General features: G+C 42.7%; 1 protein-coding gene across 3 annotated transcripts in view; it reads left to right on the top strand.

Annotated features, from left to right (window-relative positions):
- TTBK2 (tau tubulin kinase 2) overlaps nt 1-22,273 on the top strand; it is a 158,492-nt gene that overhangs the window by 95,769 nt on the left and 40,450 nt on the right. For all 3 annotated transcript variants that reach the window (XM_079769307.1, XM_079769309.1, XM_079769308.1), the window contains 3 exons: nt 271-363; nt 998-1,123; nt 21,544-21,701. In XM_079769307.1, coding sequence (XP_079625433.1) covers nt 271-363; nt 998-1,123; nt 21,544-21,701 — 377 coding nt within the window. The remainder of the gene's footprint in view (nt 1-270; nt 364-997; nt 1,124-21,543; nt 21,702-22,273) is intronic.

Below are 22,273 nucleotides of genomic sequence, written 5' to 3'. Positions count from 1 at the left end.
GGGCTGTTAATTATATTGTTGCCAGCATTCTGGGTTTGGGGTATTCTTTATATCAAGTTCTTCAGTATATTCCTTCTGCCATGTACATTGCTATATAGTGTGTGCCCTCTCTCTCTCTCTCTCTCTCTCTCTCTCTCATTTGTGGGAACTATATTTAAATGTTTAGGCCTTGTTATAGGATGAAACACAATAGTTAGGTCTTAGACAATGTAATATACTCACAGGGAGTATATTAATATAATGTGACTGAATTTTGTTTTGCTTATGAAGGAAATGGGAAGACATGATGACCTTTGGTCCTTATTCTACATGTTGGTGGAGTTTGTGGTTGGGCAGCTGCCATGGAGAAAAATAAAAGACAAGGTAATTTTGAAAATGGAAATGTCAATTTTGGGTAGGGAAAATAATAAAACTTCCTCCTTTGTAGGCATCTTGATTGAGAATATATTTAGGTATAAGAATTAAAATTACAAGCACTTTCACTATATAATACCAAATATGTATATTTTTGTCTCTATGACCTGATATTAGAGATCTAGTTAATTTTATGACTTTTTCTATGTACACAGGAATAGATACTAATTTAAGTACAATTATTATTTCTGATTTGATTTCTAGTCTTCCCTCTTAGTTTTTATTTTTACTTGTTCTCTTTTCCTTTTTTATAAATCAATGAAACTCTTATTTTAATCGTCACATTATATTGTTTGATTTGAAAACTGTAAACACCTGTGTTGATAACCAGATTTAAGATCAACTGTTTTGGGGGAGAGCTAACGATTCATTGATGCAGAACTCGGTGTTATCCTTTGGTTCTGCATTACAGTTCCCCTCCCCACCCTTTAAAGCAGTATGCATTAAGCTATTAGTATGAGCTCAGTTCGTGCTTTATACTTAATTATCCCCAGCACATACCCTTGAGACTGTTCCTGAGAGGCTTTTAATGTGTAGCTACCAAGAGAAATTGACTTTGGTTCCATTTCTCTTTTCTTCCCAGGAGCAAGTAGGCTCTATTAAGGAGAGGTATGACCACAAGCTTATGTTGAAACATCTCCCTCCAGAATTCACCATCTTTCTGGACCACATCTCCTCTTTGGATTATTTTACAAAACCAGACTATCAGGTAATCAATCCTCTTGTGAGTTCTGTGGGCTAATTATTCTGTCATCACTTATTGTAGTTATAAATGACTCTGGGAGGTCCCTAGAATAATACTATTTTAATACATTCTGAGGAATGTGATGAAATTAACTGATGATGACAGTGTCTCTGTATGTGTGTTTCCTTCCTTCTGGATGAACATACTTCATTAGAGTTTTAGGTTTGTTCATCATGAAACAGATTTTACTGTTCCTGCTGTATTCATCTGATGTAGAAGTGCTGATAGTTCAAATTATATAAATCCTATAGCTAATGTTGACCAGAAGGAAATGTTCAGCTAGGTAATGTATCTGTCGAGGGCTTGAGGGCTGCATATTATATATTAATATGCTTTGGGGCAACAGTGAAGATTGTTGGCTCCATTTTGTCTGTGCTCCATTAATCATTTTCTTAGAGCATCCGTTAATGAGGCCTAAGGGTTGTCTTGGTTTGTCACAAATTGCATCCCTAACCCAACCAGCTATATTTCAGAAGATTCTATTAGTTTCAGGGAAAACTTGGTCAGAGCTTAATGCAGAATAATCACTACCACTGAAAACATAAATGAAGCCACACATAGATTAATAATAATAATATAGCCGGAACCGGTTTGGCTCAGTGGATAGAGCGTCGGTCTGCGGACTGAAGGGTCCCAGGTTCGATTCCGGTCAAGGGCATGTACATTGGTTGCGGGCACATCCCCGGTAGGGGGTGTGCAAGAGGCAGCTGATCGATGTTTCTCTCTCATCGATGTTTCTAGCTCTCTGTCCCTCTCCTTTCCTCTCTGTAAAAAATCAATAAAATATATTAAAAAATAATAATAATAATAATATATTAGTGTATCATTTTTATCTACAAAGGACAACACATAGACTTTACTGCCTGTTAATGGAAGTTTTATATTTAAAGTGTCATAAGTGTTGCCTAGTCAAAAGACTAAGATTACCCACAGCACAGTGAACTTATTTGCATATAATAACTATTTCTCTGTGAAATTGCAGCTTTTGTATAAAATATAAATAAGATATAAAACAGAGAGGCAACATACAAAAATGAGTCCTTAGAGACTTAAGGGGGTGAGCTTGTCTTCTTTTCTATATGACTGTTTGTGTTATAAACTATTTACTGTCTAACAAATGGAGAAAATACATTGTCTACCAGTCGCTTTGGAGTATGTTCTAGAGGCCCAGTGCACAAAATTCGTGAGGGGGGGAGGAGGAGGTCCCTCAGCCTGGCCTGCTCCCTCTTGCAGCCTGGGACCCCTTGGCAGACATCCCTCTCACAGTCCAGGAATCCCTCTCACAGTCTGGGACCCCTCACTCCTTACTGACCACCTGCTCGTTGCTCCTTAGCACTGCTGAGGAGGCAGGAGAGGCTCCCGCAATCGCCGCTGCACTTGCCAGCCATGAGCCGGGTTCCTCAATGGAGGAACCACCAGGGGGCAGTTCCTCCATTGAGCGTCTGCCCCCTGGTGGTCAGTGCGCATCATAGCGACTGGTCGTTCTGCTGTTCAGTCGATTTGCATATTAGGGTTTTATTATATAGTATTTCATATGTATTTTCTGAAATGCAGAGAGTTCACATTACTTGCAATAAAACAATGAAATTATACTTGTAAGACTAGATTCAGGAAGAGCTGGAATATTTTCTAACTTTCCCTTCTTGGGTGCTCATAATTTTTTTATTGACATTTGTCTAGGAATGTAAAAGTTTAGCATAGCAAAAACTTTTAGATTACATTCTCCACTTAGTTATATCTATAATTTTAAGAAAACTTTTGTATTCACCAGCTGGATTTTAAACTTCAACCTATAATTAATTTAGTTTAAATTAGCACATTATTGTTCTTGAGTTTTTCATTTGTATATTCTCTCGGAGGCTTCTCTGTTTCTGTTACAAAACAAAGCATAGTGATTTTCCTGTTTTTGGAAGAGAAAGAGCAGGCATAATATTTTCTTTGTTTCACAGATTCCATAAATAATCTGGTTCTTTCTTGTTCTCCAATCTTTCATAAGCAGCAAGTGGGAGCAGGGGGCCAGTGGACAGGAAAAGGATAATTAGAAAAAAGATACTGGTGTGACTGTGTTCTGATGCCTGGTATTAGTGTGGCACCAGGTTTCAAAAAGAGCTGAGCTTTGTAGGTTTTTGCCTCTTGCTTTCCTCGCAGAGGCCTACTGCAGTCTTCATTTTGAGGGAAATTACCCTACTTTGTATCTGATTATTCTTGTGAACGGAATTCATTCTTGAATTTTAGTTTAATTACTGTTCAGAATTTTAAATTTCTCATTGGACAACCACTATAGTTAAAAACAACAATAAACATCCTCCAGCAACAAGCAAAATACCTACCAGTATTTAGCATGACTGCTGCCCTGGCTACATCAAAGGGCAAATAGTATTTCTCCAACTTTCTATGTTCTGAGCCAAGACCAAAATGAATATATTTTATAATCAGAGTGTTAAATGATGCTGTTTAATGAAGCCTCTTACACTTTGAATGTGTATGTTTTATACATTTTAAAAATCAGAGTTTCTTCCTGGAGAAAATTATGTTAAGAAATTGTACACGACCAATACCTCATCCAATAGCCTGCTGCTGCTCACTCTGACAGCAGGTGCAGGCCTAGAAAGAAGAGCTGTTTTGCTCTCTTCTACCAAGAATCTTTTATGCATGTCTCAATCAGAAAAAAGGCCAACACAAGTTTTGGAAAATGTTATGGTATTTTGGGATATTACATCCAAGTTTATCAGTCAAAATACAGGGTGTGGCAAAAGTAGTTTTATAGTTGTGCCTGTATTAGGAACACTAACTAATCTTACCTTATAAAATAGTAATATGCAAATTGACCACACCTTCGCTACACCCAAGCCACGCCCACCAGCCAATCAGGGCGAGTATGCAAATTACCCAACAAAGATGGCGGTTAATTTGCATACGCTGAGGGAGGGAGGAGTGAAGACTGAAGACAACTTAGAAGGAAGAGAGAGGAAAAGAAGAAAGCAAGGTGGCTGCCAGAGGGAAAGCACGGGCGGAGCGGGGCGGAGCGCGGCGGGGCGGAGCGGAGCGGGGCGGAGCGGGGCGGAGCGGGGCGGAGCGTGGCAGGGCGGAGCGCGGCGGAGCGTGGCGGAGCGCGGCAGGGCGGAGCGGGGCGGGGTGGAGCGCGGCGGGGCGGAGCGTGGCGGAGCGCGGTGGGCGGCAGCGGCGCGCGGGTGCAGGTGTGGTGGCCCCAAGGCTGCGGCAGCGGCAGTGCACGCGGCCGAAGCGGCCGCTTGCAGGATTGAATCCTGCAAATGGGCTACTAGTAGATAATAATACAAGAACAAAACTGTTTCACATACAACTGTAAACTTACATTTTCCCCACCCTGTACGATTATATGCTATGTAAATACTATTTTCTGGTCTGTTAAACTGGAGGTGAAGATATCAGAATTATAGCCAAGTTTAAAGCAGATATCTTATAAATATTGTTTTTATTATTCGATTTTGAAAAAAGCATAGCAACCATAAGAAACAAAACAGTGCTGGGCCATGAATCTCCTTTGATGACAGAATTGCATAGATTTATGCGCACACACAGAGGAGTGCATGTAAAACTGGTAAAATTTGATAAGCTCTGTGAATTGTACCAGTGTCGTTTTCCTGGTTTTGATATTGTACTTTAGTTATTTAAGATGATACTGTGGAAAACTGGGTGAAGGGTACTTCTCTGTATAGTAATTTTGTACCATAAATCTTTTCTTTAATATATATTTTATTGATTTTTTTACAGAGAGGAAGGGAGAGGGAGAGTTAGAAACATCGATGAGAGAGAAACATCGATCAGCTGCCTCCTGCACACCCCCTACTGGGGATGTGCCTGCAACCAAGGTACATGCCCTTGACCAGAATCGAACCTGGGACCCTTGAGTCCACAGGCCGACCCTCTATCTACTGAGCCAAACCGATTAGGGCTGCACTATAAATCTTTAATTACAGTTGATCTTGAACAACATGGGTTTGAATTGTGTGGGTCCAGTGGTTAGGAAATTACATACATGGAGGGCCGACTTAAGTTATAACTGGATTTTCGACTCTGTGAGTGGTCAGTACCTCTAACCCCTGAGGTGTTAAAGGGTCAACTGTATCTCAAATTAAAAGTTTTTTAAAAAAGTGCTTGGCCAACGTTTTCATAAATGTGTTTTAAAAAGTATGGCTACCTTATAATTTAATCATTTTAAGCTGTTTTAAGAAAGGAAAACATCTGAGTGGTACCTAGGAAAATCTTTATCAACCTTGACTTCCACCACAGGACTCCACCGGTAGGTGTCACTGTTAATGGAAAACTAATACAGCAGCAGCAGACTGGACAAAGGAGAGCTCATGGTGCCTTTACACATTATTGTCACATGCACAGCAGTGTCACAGTTATATCTAGGCCATTGGTGGTGAACCTATGACACGCGTGTCAGCACTGACACGCGTAGCCATTTTTGATGACACGCGGCCGCTAAGGCGGCCGCATGCCGAGGATAAAACATTTGCTGCTCCTGGGATGAAACATTTGCGAAATAATGTTTTTTCCCTCAAAGTGACACACTACCCGAGTTATGCTCAGTTTTTTGGCGAAGTTTGACACACCAAGCTCAAAAGGTTGCCCATCACTGATCTAGGCAGTAGTAGTATCCCCGTCTTATGGAGACTTAGTAGCCTGGGAAAACTAGTGGTGCTAGAAGTGGTTATCTGAACCCATTTCTGACGCATTCAAAAAGGCCCAAGCTCTTTCCAATTTGCCAACTGCCTTCCTTGGAGAGGCAGCCACAAATACAATAGGCACTATAAAGTAAATACCAACATGACTGGTTAAGAAAAATTCAGTGAAAGAACACAAAAATTATATGAAGAATTATCTGAAATTGTTGTTAATAGGATTACATGATTCTCTGTCTCTGGATCTGTTTTGTTCATCTGTTGTTTTATTTAATTTCTTTATTGATTCTGTTATTACATATGTGTCCTCATCCCCCATTACCCCCCAAATCACCACCCCACTCATGCCCTCACGCCCCTGTTGTCTGTGTCCATTGGTTAGGCTTATATGCATGTATACAAGTCCTTTGATTGATCTCTCCCCTTACCCCACTCTCCCCTACCTTCCCTCTGAGGTTTGACGGTCTGATCGATGCTTCTCTGTCTCTGGATCTGTTTTTGTTCATCAGTTTATGTTGATCATTATATTACATACATGAGTGAAATCATGTGATATTTATCTTTATCTGACTGGCTTATTTCACTTAGCATAATGCTCTCCAGTTCCATCCATGCTGTTGCAAATGATAAGAATTCCTTCTTTTTTACCGCAGCATAGTATTCCATTGTGTAGATGTACCACAGTTTTTGAATCCACTCATCTGCTGATGGGCACTTAGGCTGTTTCCAAATCTTAACTATGGTGAATTGTGCTGCTATAAACATAGGGGTGCATATATCCTTTCTGATTGGTGTTACTAGCTTCTTGGGATATATTCCTAGAAGTGGGATCACTGGGTCAAATGGGAGTTCCATTTTTAGTTTTTTGAGGTAACTCCATACTGTTCTCCACAGTGGCTGCACCCAGTCTGCATTCCCACCAGCAGTGCACGAGGGTTCCTTTTTCTCTGCATCCTCGCCAACACTTGTCGTTGGTTGATTTGTTGATAATAGCCATTCTGACAGGTGTGAAATGATACCGCATTGTCGTTTTGATTTGCATCTCTCGGATAATCAGCAACTTTGAGCATGTTTCCATATGTCTCTTGGCCTTCCTTCTGTCTTCTTTCGAAAAGTATCTATTTAGGTCCATTGCCCATTTTTTGATTGGGTTGTTTATCTTCCTTTTGTTAAGTTGTATGAGTTCCCTGTAAATGTTGGAGATTAAACCCTTATCAGAGATAACATTGGCAAATATGTTCTCCCATGCAGTGGGCTTTCTTGTTGTTTTGTTGATGGTTTCCTTTGCTGTGCAAAAGCTTTTTATTTTGATGTAGTCCCATTTGTTTATTTTCTCTTTAGTTTCCATTGCCCTAGGAGCAGTATCAGTGAAGAAATTGCTTCGGCATATGTCTGAGACTTTGCTGCCTGTGGATTCCTCTAGTATTTTTATGATTTCCTCTCTTATGTTTAAGTCCTTTATCCATTTTGAGTTTATTTTTGTGTATGGTGTAAGTTCGTGGTCTAGTTTCATTTTTTTGCATGTATCTGTCCAATTTTCCCAATACCATTTATTGAAGAGACTGTCTTGACTCCATTGTATGGTCATGCCTCCTTTGTCAAATATTAATTGGGTATAATGGTTTGGGTCAATTTCTGGGTTCTCTATTCTATTCCATTGATCTATATATCTGTTCTTGTGCCAGTACCAGGATGTTTTAAGAACAGTGGCTTTGTAATACAGCTTGAAATCTGGTATTGAGATCCCACCTACTTTGTTTATCAGGATTGCTGCACTATTTGGGGTCTTTTTTTTATTCCAGATGAATTTTTGGAAAGTTTGTTCTAGGTCTGTGAAATATGCCGTTGGTATTTTAATGGGGATTGCATTGAATCTATAGATTACTTTGGGTAGTATGGACATTTTGATGATTTTGATTCTACCAATCCATGAACATGGTATGTTCTTCCATCTGTTTATGTCTTCCTCTATCTCTTTTTTCAGTGTCCTGTAGTTTTTCACATATAGGTCTTTTACCTCCTTAGTTAAGTTTATTTCTAGGTATCTTAATATTTTTGGTGCGATGGTAAATGGGATTGCTTTTTTAGTCTCTCTTTCTGTAAGTTCACTATTGGTATAAAAAAGTGCCATAACAGAAACCAAGATGGCGGCATAGGTAAACACCTAAACTTCTGCCTCGCAAAACAATTTTAAAAACTACAACTAAAAGACAAAACAGACATCATCCAGAACCACAGGAAAGCTGGCTGAGTGGAAATTCTACAACTAAAAGGAAAGAGAAAAGCACACTGAGACTTACAGGAGCTGCAGAAGGCAGCAGTACGGAGGCGCGCGCATGCGGAGAGGGCTGGCAACTGAGTACACAGCTGGCTTTCTCAATCAGGAGGGAGACAAAAGCTCCCGACTGCTCTGAACTCCAGTTCCGGGTGAGACTCTGGAGACCCAGACTCATACGGAGAGAAACTGAACTGTCAGGCAGCGGGTGAAACTCAAGGGCGGCTTTCTCTCAGAGGTGCTTGCAACATTACCGCAGGACACTGAGAACCAGGGGCCTCTTAGGGCAGGGCGACGGGAAGCCATCGCTGTTTGCTCCACCCTGAGATCCCGCCCCACGAAGCCATTGCTGATTGCTCCACCGTGAGACTCAGCACCATCCAAGCTGAGCGCAGAGGCTTTTGCGTATGAATGGCCTGGTCCTTTGAATTTTAAACTTACCTAACAAACTGCAGCTGAGTCAGTGAGACCCAGAACATCCAAAGGAAGACCCAAGGCTCCGCAGCAGCTAGGATTGCTTCACAGCTGGGCCTCATCTGGGCACCTCCAAAAGTCAAACAAAGAAGAGGAATCTGCAGATATCTCCATAGCTCCTGCTGGGTGACCTCAGGCAGAGGCTAAATTAACACCTCCTTGTAGATCCAAGAGCCAGTGTACCCAGGGGTCAGAGTGGGACCATCCAGATTACAACTCCTCAGATCCATAAGGGACACACTCAGGGGGCAGACTCATTGAGCACCAAAGACCCACTGAAGCAAGTCTTGTCTCATAAGGGTGTCTCCAGCACAGAAGTTCTCCCAACGTAGACACAGCTGATCCTCACAACCAATTGGCCTAGAGGTCAATTCCCCCCAGTGATACCAACAACAATCAAGGCTTAACTACAACAAGACTGTACACACAGCCCACAAAGGGGTGCACCAAGAGTGTCCACCTCAGGTAACTGGGGAGGCTGAGCCACTGGGCCCTATAGGACACCTAGCACACAAAGCCACTCTATCAACTCGGAAGCAGCAAAAATGCGGAGACAAAGAAACAGGTCACAAATGAAAGAAATGGAGGAAAGCAAACGACTGGATATAGAGTTCAAAACCACAGTTATAAGGTTTTTCAAGAATTTTCTAGAAAAGGCCAATAAATTTAGCGAGACCCTCGAGGATATGAAAAAGGACCAACTAGAAATTAAGCATACACTGACTGAAATAAAAAATAATATACAGAGATCCAACAGCAGACTAGAGGATGCCAAGAATCAAGTCAAAAATTTGAAATACAAACAAGCAAAAAAACACCCAACCGGAAAAGCAAAAAGAAGAAAGAATTCAAAAATTTGAAGATAGTGTAAGGAACCTCTGGGACAACTTCAAGTGTACCAACATCCGAATTATGGGGGTGCCAGAAGAAGAGAGAGAGCAAGATACTGAAAATCTGTTTAAAGAAATAATGACAGAAAACCTCCCCACCTGGTGAAAGAAATAGACTTACAAGTCCAGGAAGCGCAGAGAACCCCAAACAAAAGGAATCCAAAGAGGACCATACCAAGACACATCATAATTAAAATGCCAAGAGCAAAAGACAAAGAGAGAATATTAAAAGCAGCAAGAGAAAAACTATGCAGGCCAGACAGGAGTGGCAAGAAATATTCAAAGTGATGAATATTTATAGGGCTTATAGGGCCTATAGGGCTTATTCTATAGCAAGAACCTACAACCTTATTCTATAGCAAGAACCTACAACCAAGATTACTCTCCCAGCAAAGCTATCATTCAGAATTGAAGGTCAGATAAAGAGCTTCACAGATAAGAAAAAGCTAAAGTAGTTCATCACCACCAAACCAGTATTATATGAAATGCTGAAGGGTATTCTTTAAGAAGAGGAAGAAGAAGAAAAAGGTAAAGATAAAAATTATGAACAACAAATACATATCTATCAAGTGAATCTAAAAATCAAGTGAATTAAAAATCTGATGAACAGAATAAACTGGTGCATAGAAAGGCAGTGGACTGACAATCCTCGGGGGGAAAGGGTTGTGGGGGGTGCGGGAAGAGACTGGACAAAAATCGCACACCTATGGATGAGGACAGTGGTGGGGGGGGGGCGGTTAAGGGCAGAGGGAGGGGTGGATACCGGGTGGAGGGGAGCTATGGGGGGAAAAAAAGAGGAACAATTGTAATAATCTGAGCAATAAAGATTTATTTTTAAAAAAAGAAATGCCATAGATTTCTAGGCATTAATTTTGTATCCTGCTACATTGCCAAATTCATTTATTAAGTCTAATAATTTTTTGATGGAGTCTTTAGGGTTTTCTATGTATAGTATCATGTTATCTGTGAATAAGTACAGCTTTACTTCTTTTCCAATTTGGATGCCTTTTATTTCTTCTTCTTGTCTGATTGCAATGGCTAGTACTTCCAGTAATATGTCAAACAGGAGTGGTGAGAGTGGCCATTCCTGTCTTGTTCCTGTTCTTATGGGAAATGGTTTTAGTTTTTGTCTATTGAGTATGATGTTGGCTGTGGGTTTGTCATATATGGCTTTTATTATGTTGAGGTATGATCTTCTATTCCCACCTTGCTGAGAGTTTTTATCAAGAAAGTGTGTTGGATTTTGTCAAATGCTTTTTCTGCATCAATTGATATGACTATGTGATTTTTATCTCTCATTTTGTTTATGTGATGTATCACATTTATTGATTTGTGGATATTGTACCATCCTTGCATCCCTGGGATAAATCCTACTTGGTCATGGTGTATGATCTTTCTGATGTACTGCTGGATCCAATTTGCTAGAATTTTGTTGAGGATTTTGGCATCTATGTTCATGAGGGATATTGGCCTGTACTTTTCTTTCATTGTGTTGTCTTTATCTGGTTTTGGTATTAGGGTAATGCTGGCTTCATAGAATGAGCTTGGAAGTGTTCGTTCCTATTGAATTTTTTGCAATATTCTGAGGAGGATAGGTTTTAGTTCTTCCTTGAATGTTTGGTAAATCTCCCCTGTGAAGCCATCTGGCCCCAGGCTTTTGTTTGCTGGAAGCTTTTTGATGACTGCTTCAATTTCTTCCATAGTTATTGGCCTATTGACATTTTTAGATTCTTCTTGATTGAGTTTTGGAAGGTTGTATTTTTCTAGGAATATGTCCATTTCCTCCATGTTTTCTAGTTTGTTGGAATAGAGTTGTTCATAGTACTTTTTAACAATCCTTTGTATTTCTGTGGGGTCTGTTATTTTGCCTCTTCCATTTCTGATTTTGTTTATTTGGGTCCTCTCTCTTTGCTTCTTGGTGAGCCTGGCTAGAGGTTCATCAATCTTGTTTATCCTTTCAAAGAACCAGCTCTTGGTTTCATTGATCTTTTGTATTGTTTTTTTGGTCTCTGTCATTTATTTCTGCTCTGATCTTTATTATCTCCTTCCTTCTGCTCACTCTGGGCTTTTCTTGTTGTTCTCCTTCTAATTCTTTGAGTTGTAGAGTTAGATAATTTACTACCATTTTTTCTTGTTTTTTTGAGGTAGGCCTGTAGAGCTATAAACTTCCCTCTCAGGACTGCTTTCATTGTGTCGCATAGATTTTGGATTGTTGTGTTTTTATTGTCATTAGTTTCCAGGATGTTTTAATTTCTTCTTTGATCTCTTTGGTAACCCAGTCATTGTTTAATAGCATGCTATTCAGCTTCCAAATGTTTGAGTTTTTGGATTGTTTTTATTGTAGTTTATTTCTAATATTATGCCATTGTGGTCTGAGAAGATGCTTGGTATGATTTCAATCTTCTTGAATTTGGGGAGACTTTGCTTGTGACCCAATATGTGGTCTATATTTGAAAATGTCCCATGTTCACTTGAGAAGAACGTATATTCCATGGCTTTGGGGTGAAATGTTCTGAAGATGTCAATTAAATCCATCTGATCTAGTGAGTCATTTAGGATTGCTGTTTCTTTTTTTATTTTTTTATTTCTTTATTGATTTCAGAGAGGAAGGGAGAGGGAGAGAGAGATAGAAACATCAATGATGGGAGAGAATCATTGACTGGCTGCCTCCTGCATGCCCCCTACTGGGGATTGAGCCCACAATCCAAGCACGTGCCCTTGGCTGAAATCGAACCCGGGACCTTTCAGTCCGCAGGCCAGCGCTCTATCCACTGAGCCAAACTGGCCAGGGCTGATTGCTGTTTCTTTGTTGATTTTTTTGTCTAGAGGATTTATCCAGTGATGTCAGTGGTGTATTAAAGTCCCCTACTATGATTGTATTGTTGTCGATCTCTCCCTTGATATCTTCCAGGAGTTTTTATATTTATTTTTATTTTTTTTATGTATTTGGGTGCTCCTGCATTAGGTGCATGTATGTTTATCAGGGTTATATCCTCTTGTTGTATTGATCCCTTTAGTATTTTGAAGTGGCCTTCCTTATCTCTTGTTATGGCCTTCACTTTGAGGTCTATTTTGTCAGATATAAGTATTGCTACCCCACCTTTTTTTTCCTTTCCATTTGCCTGAAAGATATTTTTCCATTCCTTCACTTTCAGTCCGTGTGAGTCCCTTGTTCTGAGGTGGGTCTCTTGTAGATAGCATATATATGGGTCGTGTTTTTTTTATCCGTTCAGCCACTTGATGTCTTTTGATGGGAGCATTTAGTCCGTTTACGTTTAAAGTTATTATTAAAAGGTACTTGTTTGAAGCCATTTTAATTTTTTGTGCCTGTGTTCCTTCTTACCTTTTTATTTCTTCTTTTTACACCAGTCCTTTTAGCATTTCTTGCATTGCTGGCTTGGTAGTGATAAACTCCCTTAGCCTTTTTTTGTCTGTGAAGCTCCTTATTTTCCCTTCAATTTTGAATGATAGCCTTGCTGGTTAGAGTATTCTTGGATTCAGTCCCTTCCTTTGCATCACTTTGTAAATTTCCTTCAATTTTTTTCCTGGCCTGATGAGAAATCATTTGATATTTTAACGTGAAATCCCTTGTACGTAACTTTCTGTCTCTCTCTTGCAGCCTTTAAGATTCTCTCTTTGTCTTGAACATTTTCCATCATAATTATGATGTGTCTTTGTGTGGGTCTTTTTGGGTTTATTTTGTTTTGGATTCTCTGTGCTTGTGTGACTTTTTTTTTCCCCACATGAGGGAAGTTTTCTGATTTATTTCTTCAAATAGCTTTTCTAACCCTTGTTCCTCTTCCTGTCATTCTGGCACCCCTATTATCCATATGTTACTTCGTTTCATGTTGTCCCATAGCTCCCTTAGGCTCTCCTCGTGTCTTTTAATTTTTTTCTCCAATTGCAGTTCAGTTTGGGTGTGGTTTGCTTCCCTGTCTTCTAATTCGCTAATTCAGTCCTCCATGTCTCTTAGTCTACTGTTGAAACTTTCCATGGTGTTTTTTTTTAATATATTTTATTGATTTTTTACAGAGAGGAAGGGAGAGGGAGAGAGAGCTAGAAACATCAATGAGAGAGAAACATCGATCAGCTGCCTCCTGCACACCTCCTACCGGGGATGTGCCCACAACCAAGGTACATGCCCTTGACTGGAATCGAACTGGAACCTTTCAGTCCACAGGCCCACGCTCTATCCACTGAGCCAAACCGGTTAGGCTCCATGGTATTTTTTATTGCAGCTATATCACTCTTCATTTCTTCTTGATTCTTACATAAGTTGATTTTTTTCATCCATCTGGTTTATGAACTGTATGACCCTTATTCTGAATTCTTTTCTGATGTATTGCATTCCTCTGTTTCACTTAGCTGCCTGTCTGGTGATTCCTCCTTTTCTTTCCTTTGGGGGTTTCTTTGTCTACCCATTTTTTATCTCACCGATGGGTTTACATGTCGAGTTGTGTAGGACCTGCTCCTTGGGTGGTAGTGGCTCCTTGGGCTGCAGTTGCTCCTCGGGCAGTCGTGGCAGGGGTTGCTCCTCAGTTGGCAGTGGCTCCTCTGGTGGGTGCTATTCACAGCAATGGTGGCTCCTCTGGCTGGTGGGAGGAGGCTGCTCGCACAGCTGCAGGTCCTCAGATGGGGGTGGGCTAATCACAAGGCTGATGCTCCTCAGATGGGGGCAGACTGCTTGCGTGGCTGCTACTTCTCCAATCGGGGCAGACTGCTCACATGGCTGCTGCTCCTTGGATGGGGGCTGGCTGTGCATGGCTGCTGCTCCTAGGACGGGGCAGGCTGCTCATGAGGCTACTGTTCCTTGGACAGGAGCAGGTTGCTCGCAGGGCTGCTGCTCTTCATACAGGTGTGGGCTGCTCGTGCAGCTGCTGCTTTTTGGATGGGGGCGGGCTGCTCGCGCCGCTGCTACTCCTCAAATGGGCACGAGCTGCATGTGCGGCTGCTGCTCCTTGGACGGGGGCAGGCCACTCACCCGGCTGATGCTCGTCTGACGGATGCAGGCTGCATGTGGCTGCTGCTCCTCGTACCGGTGTGGGCTGTGCAGGGCTGCCACTCCTTGGACGTGGGTGGTCTGCTCATGTGGTTGCTGCTCCTCAGACCGGGTCAGTCTGCTCATGGAGCTGCTGCTCCTCAGATGGGGGCAAGCTGCTCACACAGCTGCTGCTGCTCAGATGGGGGTGAGCTGCTCACACAGCTGCTGCTCCTCGGATGGGGGCAGGCTGCTCATGTGGCTGCTGCTCCTCAGATGGGGGCAGGTTGCTCACGCAGCTGCTGCTTCTCGGATGAGTGCAGGGTGCAGTCTGCATGCAGCTGCTGCTCCTCAGACAGGGGCAGGCTGCACGGAGCTGCCGCTCCTCCGTTGTGGGCAGACTGCTGCTCCTCGGATGGGAGCGGGCTGCTCGCATGGTCGCTGCTCCTCGGATGGGGGAGCAGGCCACTCACACAGCTGCTGCTCCTTGGACAGGGGCCGGCCCCGTGAGGCTGCTGCTCTTTGGCCTGGGGCGGGCTGCTTGTAGGGCTGCTGTTCCTTGGACAGGAGCAGGCTGCTCACATGTCTGCTGCTTGTGTGGTCGCAGTGCCCTGGGCTTCCTCCAAGGGTCCTCTGCTCTTTCCGGCTGCAAATTGTCTCACCAGCTGGGTCTCCTTCGCCAATACGGGGTGGATGTTATTCCTTTCAGCTGCTCATTCTATCTGCTCCGGGACAAGGGTTGGGACACATCTGTCTATTCCGCTGCCATTTTGTCCTCCAGTCTCTAATTTTGTTTTTATTGTATTATAAAATATATTAAATGTCTTAACTCTGAGAAAAATTCTTCACGAAGCTGTGCAACATTCATCAGGTGACTTTAAACCCTTTCTGGCATGTGGTGGCATCCCCTGGTAGTACCTGGATTCTTTAGATGAGTTTGTATTTCTAAAACTATATTATCAAATAAAAGAAGTAAAGGAGTCAGATGTATACTAGATTTTTAGTGATTCTTTTATTGATTTCAGAGAGGAAAGGAGAGGGGGGGAGATAGAAACATAAATGGTGAGAGAGAACCATTGATCAGCTGCCTCCTGCACGCCCCCCGCCCCCCCCCCCCACTGGGGACTGAGCCTGCAACCTGGGCACGTGCCTGACTGGGAATGGAACTGTGAACCCCTGAGTCACACCAGCCAGGCAAATTTTCAGTGATTCTTAGTGGAGAGACATGGGACATGGGACATGCCTTCTTATATGGGAAATGTCAGAATCAGCTGTAAAGTTTTTTCAGATTTTGTTCTGCCCCCTTTTCAGTTTGAAAATGACTGCCACAGTGAGCTCCTGTTTGGAAAGTGCTTTGTTCCTCAGTTATATTGGGGTTAAAAAAAGATGAGGACTACAAGTTTCATTTGTGTGTGTGTGTGTGTGTGTGTGTGTGTAGATATATATATATATATATATATATATCTACACACACACACACATACATACATACATACTAGAGGCTTGGTGCACAGATTCGTGTACATTGAAAGGAAATTAATTAGAAGGTGGCTGGCAGGGTGGGACTGGGTGAGAGAGGTGGTCATGCCCTGGAGCCAACCTCCCACGGTCCCTCCCTGCCCAGCCACACCTGGGTTAGCACCGGGGCTTGAAGAGTGTCTGCAGAGTGAGTGGGGTCCCTCAGCCTGGCCTGCAGGGATCAGGCTGAAACCGGCAGTCCGACATCCCCCGAGGGGTCCCGGAGTGTGAGAGGGCACTCTGCAAAGTTGCTGTCACTTGGCAGCTTCTGCGTTGAGCGTCTGCCCCTTGGTGGTCAGTGCACATCATAGCTACCGGCTGGTCGGCCAGTCACTTAGCCTTTTATATATACAGATATATGTGATTTATAAAGTGACTAATGTATATTGTTTCAAATCTATTTGAATGGGTAACTGAATTGGAGGGATTTTTGTTTTATTATTTATTTTAGTGAATTCAGTCCCCACTCCAAAGTATCTTCAGAGTTGTATCTAGTCAGACCATTTAATGCCTAGTGCTTTTAGCTTTCCTTCATTCTGTGCCTTCCATCCTTCTACCTTCTGTTGCTGTTCTCTAGAATCACCATCATAGTGACAAACTGGGGCTTAATAGCATGTGCTACATTCTTATTTGAGGCCCAATGGCATGTGCTATATTTTCTAAGACATATGATACTATGATAAGTATAAGAAAATAATTCCATGATAAAAGGACATCTTACATAAAAGCTGTTTAAGATTATTCCTATTGCAGCCCAGTTCATAAGTACTCACACAGCAAAGCCGTTGTTGCCTCATGGTAGGAACTCCACCTTTCAGGAAGCATACATCTTACTCTGTGAGAACCTATGAGAGCCTCGATCTCCAGAGTCAGGAGAGAGGTCAAAGGTCTGCCACTTCAATTCCTATATGCTGATTCTCAACCTGTCTTCCTTCTCCTTTGTGTTTTCTACAGCCCTCTACCTCTGATTATTTGGGGAAGTCTAAGCTATAACATAGTTAACAACAAAAATATGACCAAAATAAAAATTATCAGCTTTTGCCCGCCCAGCGTGGCTCAGTGGTTGAGCGTCAACCTATGAACCAGGAGGTCATGGTTCAATTCTAGTCAGAGCACAGGCCTGAGTTGTGGGCTCGATCCCCAGTGTGGGGCATGCAGGAGGTAGCCGATCAATGATTCTCTCTCAGGTTTTATAACTACCTTTTCCAGTTTCTTTTATCTTTTTAGTTTCCTTTTAAATTTTATTATTTTTTTCTTTGCGGCTTATTACAAATAGACATTTATTCATAAAATGTTTTTAGAGTAACTACTTAAGGGTCTGTCGTCACAATTCCAACATGGGTGGTTTTGTTGTTGTTTTCCCCACACCACCAAGCAATTCTCTGATATCAGCTGGGTGTCCAACAATTGAAATAAATTCTGACACTACCTACCAAGATAGATAGCATCAGATTGCACAAGTTAAGGATTCAGCCCCACAAGACTGCCCTCCACTTCAGATGCCAATCACAAGTCCTGGTTGTCACATGTCCTTCTGATTGACTGGCTATAAATCAGATGTTCCTACAGCTCCCTCCTTGGGTTCAGTTAATTTGCTAGAACAGTTCTAGGACTCAAGAAACCAATTTTATCACTAGATTACTGGTTTATTTCAAAGGATATGACTCAGGAACAGCAGATGGAAGAGGTGCACAGGGCAAGGTATGAGGAAAGGGTGCAGAGCATCCAGGCCCTCTCTGAGATAACCACCATGTGTTCACCAATCCAAAAACTCTCAGAACCCTGTCATTTTGAGTTTTTGTGGAAGCTTCATTAGATAGAGTGATTAAATCATTGGCCATTGGCAATTGATTCAATTTCTAGCCCTCTCTTCCCTTCTCCAGAGGCTAGAGAGGTGAGACTGAAGGTTCCAACCCTCTAATAACAGGGTGGGTTCTTCTGGTGACCAGCTCTTGTTCTTAGATGCTTTCCAAAAGCCACATAAACCCAGTTGTAGTGGAAAGGGGCTTGTTATGAATAACAAGACACTAATTTTAATTTTATAGCTTTGAAGTGATTTCAGGAATAGAGGACCAGACCAAATATTAGAACAAAAGATTCCCCCATTGCTCTTATTGCTCAGAAAATTCCCAGAGTTTTGGGGCGCTAAAAGCCAGGAACTGTGGACAAAGGCCAAATATATATGAGGAATATAATTTGGTTATCTGAATGACCAAATACATATTTTTATAGATCACAATACTGAAGTCACATATAAGGCATTGCATTAGATACATGATGAACAGAATCAGACATGTTCCAGCCTGTTGGAGCTTACTCTCTGGGTGAAAGAGAGAGACAAATTAATTAAATAATCAGAAATAATAACAAACTTACGATTGATAGCATTTGACCCTTTTCTTGTTGAAACTGTTTATTTGGCATCTAGAACACCATACACTTGGTTTTCCTACCTCTTCACTTCTTGGTTTCCATTGCTGAGTCCTTTTCTTCTTTCCATCTAAATGTTGGAGTGCCCTTGGGCCTCTTTGCTACCTGCTTTTCTTAGATTATATCATTCAGTACTTATGGCTTTAAATACTACCTATTAATATCTATATGCTGATGACTATCAATGTTGTATCTGTATTCCTTATTCCTCCCTAAACTCTGTAAAATTTTCAATATCCCAATCCTCAGATTAACTGCCTTTCATCTTAGTAAATGGTGCCATCATTTACCCAGTGGCTCAGGATAGAAATGTAAAGTATTCCTTATGCTTTACTTTCCTAGCTTTCATCTAATCCATCAGCAAGTTCTGTTGGCTGTACAAATTACCTCCAGATCCTACCACTTTTTACCACCTCCACTGTTACGTGCCCCTGGATCCGGGTGAGGCCACGCGCACCTGGGTCCGGGTGAGGCCTCGCGCTGGTTCACCTTCAGTAGCCTCCTAACTGACGTCTATTCCTAGCACCCTCATCCCCACCCCCCTTATGGCATCTATTCTCCACTTAATAGGCAAAATAATCTTTTTAAAGCCTTAACAGACCATCACAAAATCCTTCAATGAGGAAGTGCTGATTCCAGGTCTGGGGTAGGAAATGTACAAGATGAATCGCTAGGTATGGGATACTAACAGGTACAGAATAAGAGAAATGGTGAGGAGAAAATGAGGCCCTAATTATAAAATTGAAAATGGTATGGACTGTCAGATGCAGTAAGGAAATGTCTCTGAGAGATGGTTCTCAAGATTACATTAAGCTTTTGGAATTTAATGGCAAAAATAACTGAAATTATATATACTATAAATCAAATAATAAGGCAGATTTCTGGTTTTTTTTTTAATCCTCACCTGAGGTTATTCTTTCCATTGATTTTTTAGAGAGAGGGGGTGAGAGAGGGAGAGGGGGGAGAGACAGAGAGAGAGAAACATCATTGTGAGAGAGACACATCAATTGGTTGCCTCCTGCATGTGCCCTGACCAGGAATCAAGCCTGTAACCGAGGCATGTGCCCTAGATCAAGAATCAAACCCAGAACCTTTCAGTCTGAGAGCTGACGCTGTATCCACTGAGCCACGCTGGCTAGGGCGGCAGATTTTTTTTTGATAGATGTGTATACACACACACAGTTTAAGAATTTTTCAAACCCACAAAAAAGAAACGTAAAAAGCATAATGAATTTCTGTATGCCCCTTAACCTTTACATACCAGCTATTAACACTGGCCACTTATTTAATTTGAACCATATAGAAATGCCCCTTTTGACAAAAAAACACACACACACAAAATAGATCATGTAGATTGTTGAAACTGAATACACACATATACATACAACACATATTTCTTGTTGCTAAACCACCCGAAAGTAGGTATGCATCTTCCAAGGACAAAGACATTCTACTCACTACAAACTAGTGCCTCAACTGAGAAAATTCAATATTGAGTCAGTATTATCATCCACATACAGTCCTTATTCAAATTCCCCTCTTTGTATCGTCATGGTTTTTTATTTTGTGTGTGTGTGTGTGTGTTTTTTCTTAATTGATTTTTAGAGAGAGGAAGCGAGAGGGATAGAGAGATAGAAACATAGATGACGTGTGCCCCTGAATCCGGGTGAGGCCACGCGACCCTGGGTCTGGGAGAGGCCACGCGCCCCTGGGTCTGGGAGAGGCCACGCGCCCCTGGGACCAGGTGAGGCCACGCGCCCCTGGGTCCGGGTGAAGCTAGATCCCGGGTCCGGGTGAGGCCGTGTGCCCCTGGATCCGGGTGAGGCCACGCGCCCCTGGGTCTGGGAGAGGCCACGCACCCCTGGGTCCGGATGAAGCTGGATCCCGGGTCCAGGTGAGGCCGTGTGCCCCTGGATTTGGGTGAGGCTGGGTCCCGGGTCCGGGTGAGGCCACGCGCCCCTGGGTCCGGGGGAGGCCTCGCGCCCCTGGGTCCGGGTGAAGCTGGATCCCGGGTCCGGGTGAGGACATGTGCCCCTGGATCCGGGTGAGGCTGGGTCCCGGGTCCAGGTGAGGCCACGCGCCCCTGGGTCCGGGTGAGGCCACGCGCCCCTGGGTCCGGGTGAAGCTGGATCCTGGGTTCGGGTGAGGCCGTGTGCCCCTGGATCCGGGTGAGGCTGGGTCCCGGGTCCGGGTGAGGCCGCGCGCACCTGGGTCCAAGTGAGGCCACGCACCCCCTGGGTCCGCGTGAGGCCACATGCCCCCGGGTCCGGGTGAAGCCGTGCCCCTGGGTCTGGCCGAGTCCAAACCAGAGGGAGACGGACCTGCATTACCACCATTTGTCCACCATCCAGAGCTGAGGGGTCAGTGACAACATGTACACATAAGGAACTGGTGGACATTGATATTGGGTCTCAAAAGAACTGTTGGTCCAGAAAGAAACTCACTACAGTCTGATTCATTTGCCTGTCAGCATAACTATTATTGCTCGTCTCACATTCAATTCTTATAAGTATATCTCTAGTGACACATGATCTCGCTCATCTAGGGGAAATGATGAACAACATAGACTGATGAACAAGAACAGAACCAGGAACAAAGAGGCATCGATCGGACTATCGGGCCTCGGAGGGAGGTTGGGGGAGGGTGGGGGGAGGGGGGAGAGATCAACCAAAGGACTTGTGTGCATGCATATGAGCCTAACCAATGGTTAAGTTCAACAGGGGGTTGGGGCATCCGTGGGGAGGGGTGTGGGATGGGAATGGGGGGATGAGGACAAATATGTGACACCTTAATCAATAAAGAAATTAAAATAAATAAATAAATAAATAAATAAATAAATAAATAAGTAAGTAAATAAATAAATAAAAAGAAACATAGATGAGAGAAACATTGATTGGCTGCCTCCTGCATGCCCACAACTGGGGACCGAGCTGTTATTCAATCCGGGCCTGTGCTCTGACTGGGCATTGAACTGTGACTTCCTGGTTCATGGGCTGACCCTCAACCATTGAGCCACACTGGCCAGGCCATCAGGTTTTTTTTTTTAAATCTACAAAACTAACTCAAGAGTTTGGGTGCTTTCTCTTAAAGAATAAAATGACGTTGTTTACTATTGGCTTACTCTAGTTTTTTTCTTCTTTGTGGTTTAGCTTCTTACATCGGTGTTTGACAACAGCATCAAAACCTTTGGAGTATTTGAGAGTGACCCTTTTGACTGGGAGAAGACTGGAACTGATGGCTCCCTAACAACCACCACTACTTCTACCACCCCTCAGCTGCACACCCGCTTGACCCCTGCGGCAATCGGGTATGTCCTCAGCTGCCTATTTAGCAGTGTTTCCTGGATGCATTATACTGGCAGAAATGTTTTCACCCAGACTCCTACAGATGACCAAATGCTAAGACATAGGTGAAAGCCTATGGATTTTCTTTAATTAACATTGCTCTGTATATGCCTTTGTTCAGGTGTACTGTTCATAGAAAGTGTTTATGGATCATACTGTGAAATGGAGCTTAGAGCTTGTGTGAGCTTAGAGCTTGTGTGAGCTTAGAGCTTGTGTGAGCTTAGAGCTTGTGTGAAATGGAGCTTAGAGCTTGTGTGAGTTGATGTCAGGTTTACAGTGGGTTTTCTCATTTTCAAAATGAGGAGCATTTGTTACATTTACTTCTAAAGAATACATGGGACCCTGGACAGAATGAGCCAAAGTATATCTAATTATACTGTGCTTAAGTTTAGTGGGAACAAAATATGTAGCTTGTTTCTCTTACGAGAGTGATTAATTTTCAAAGTGTATTAGAAACAGGTTATGGTATTTCTATCTTCTTGGTCTTTTGTGTTGTTTTCTCTATGTGCATAAACAGTTGCTTTTGGGGAGGCAG

The sequence above is a fragment of the Cnephaeus nilssonii genome (assembly GCF_951640355.1).
Source record: "Cnephaeus nilssonii genome assembly, chromosome: 4".
Taxonomy (NCBI): Eukaryota; Metazoa; Chordata; class Mammalia; order Chiroptera; family Vespertilionidae; genus Cnephaeus; species Cnephaeus nilssonii.
This window is presented reverse-complemented; position numbering and strand designations above follow the sequence as displayed.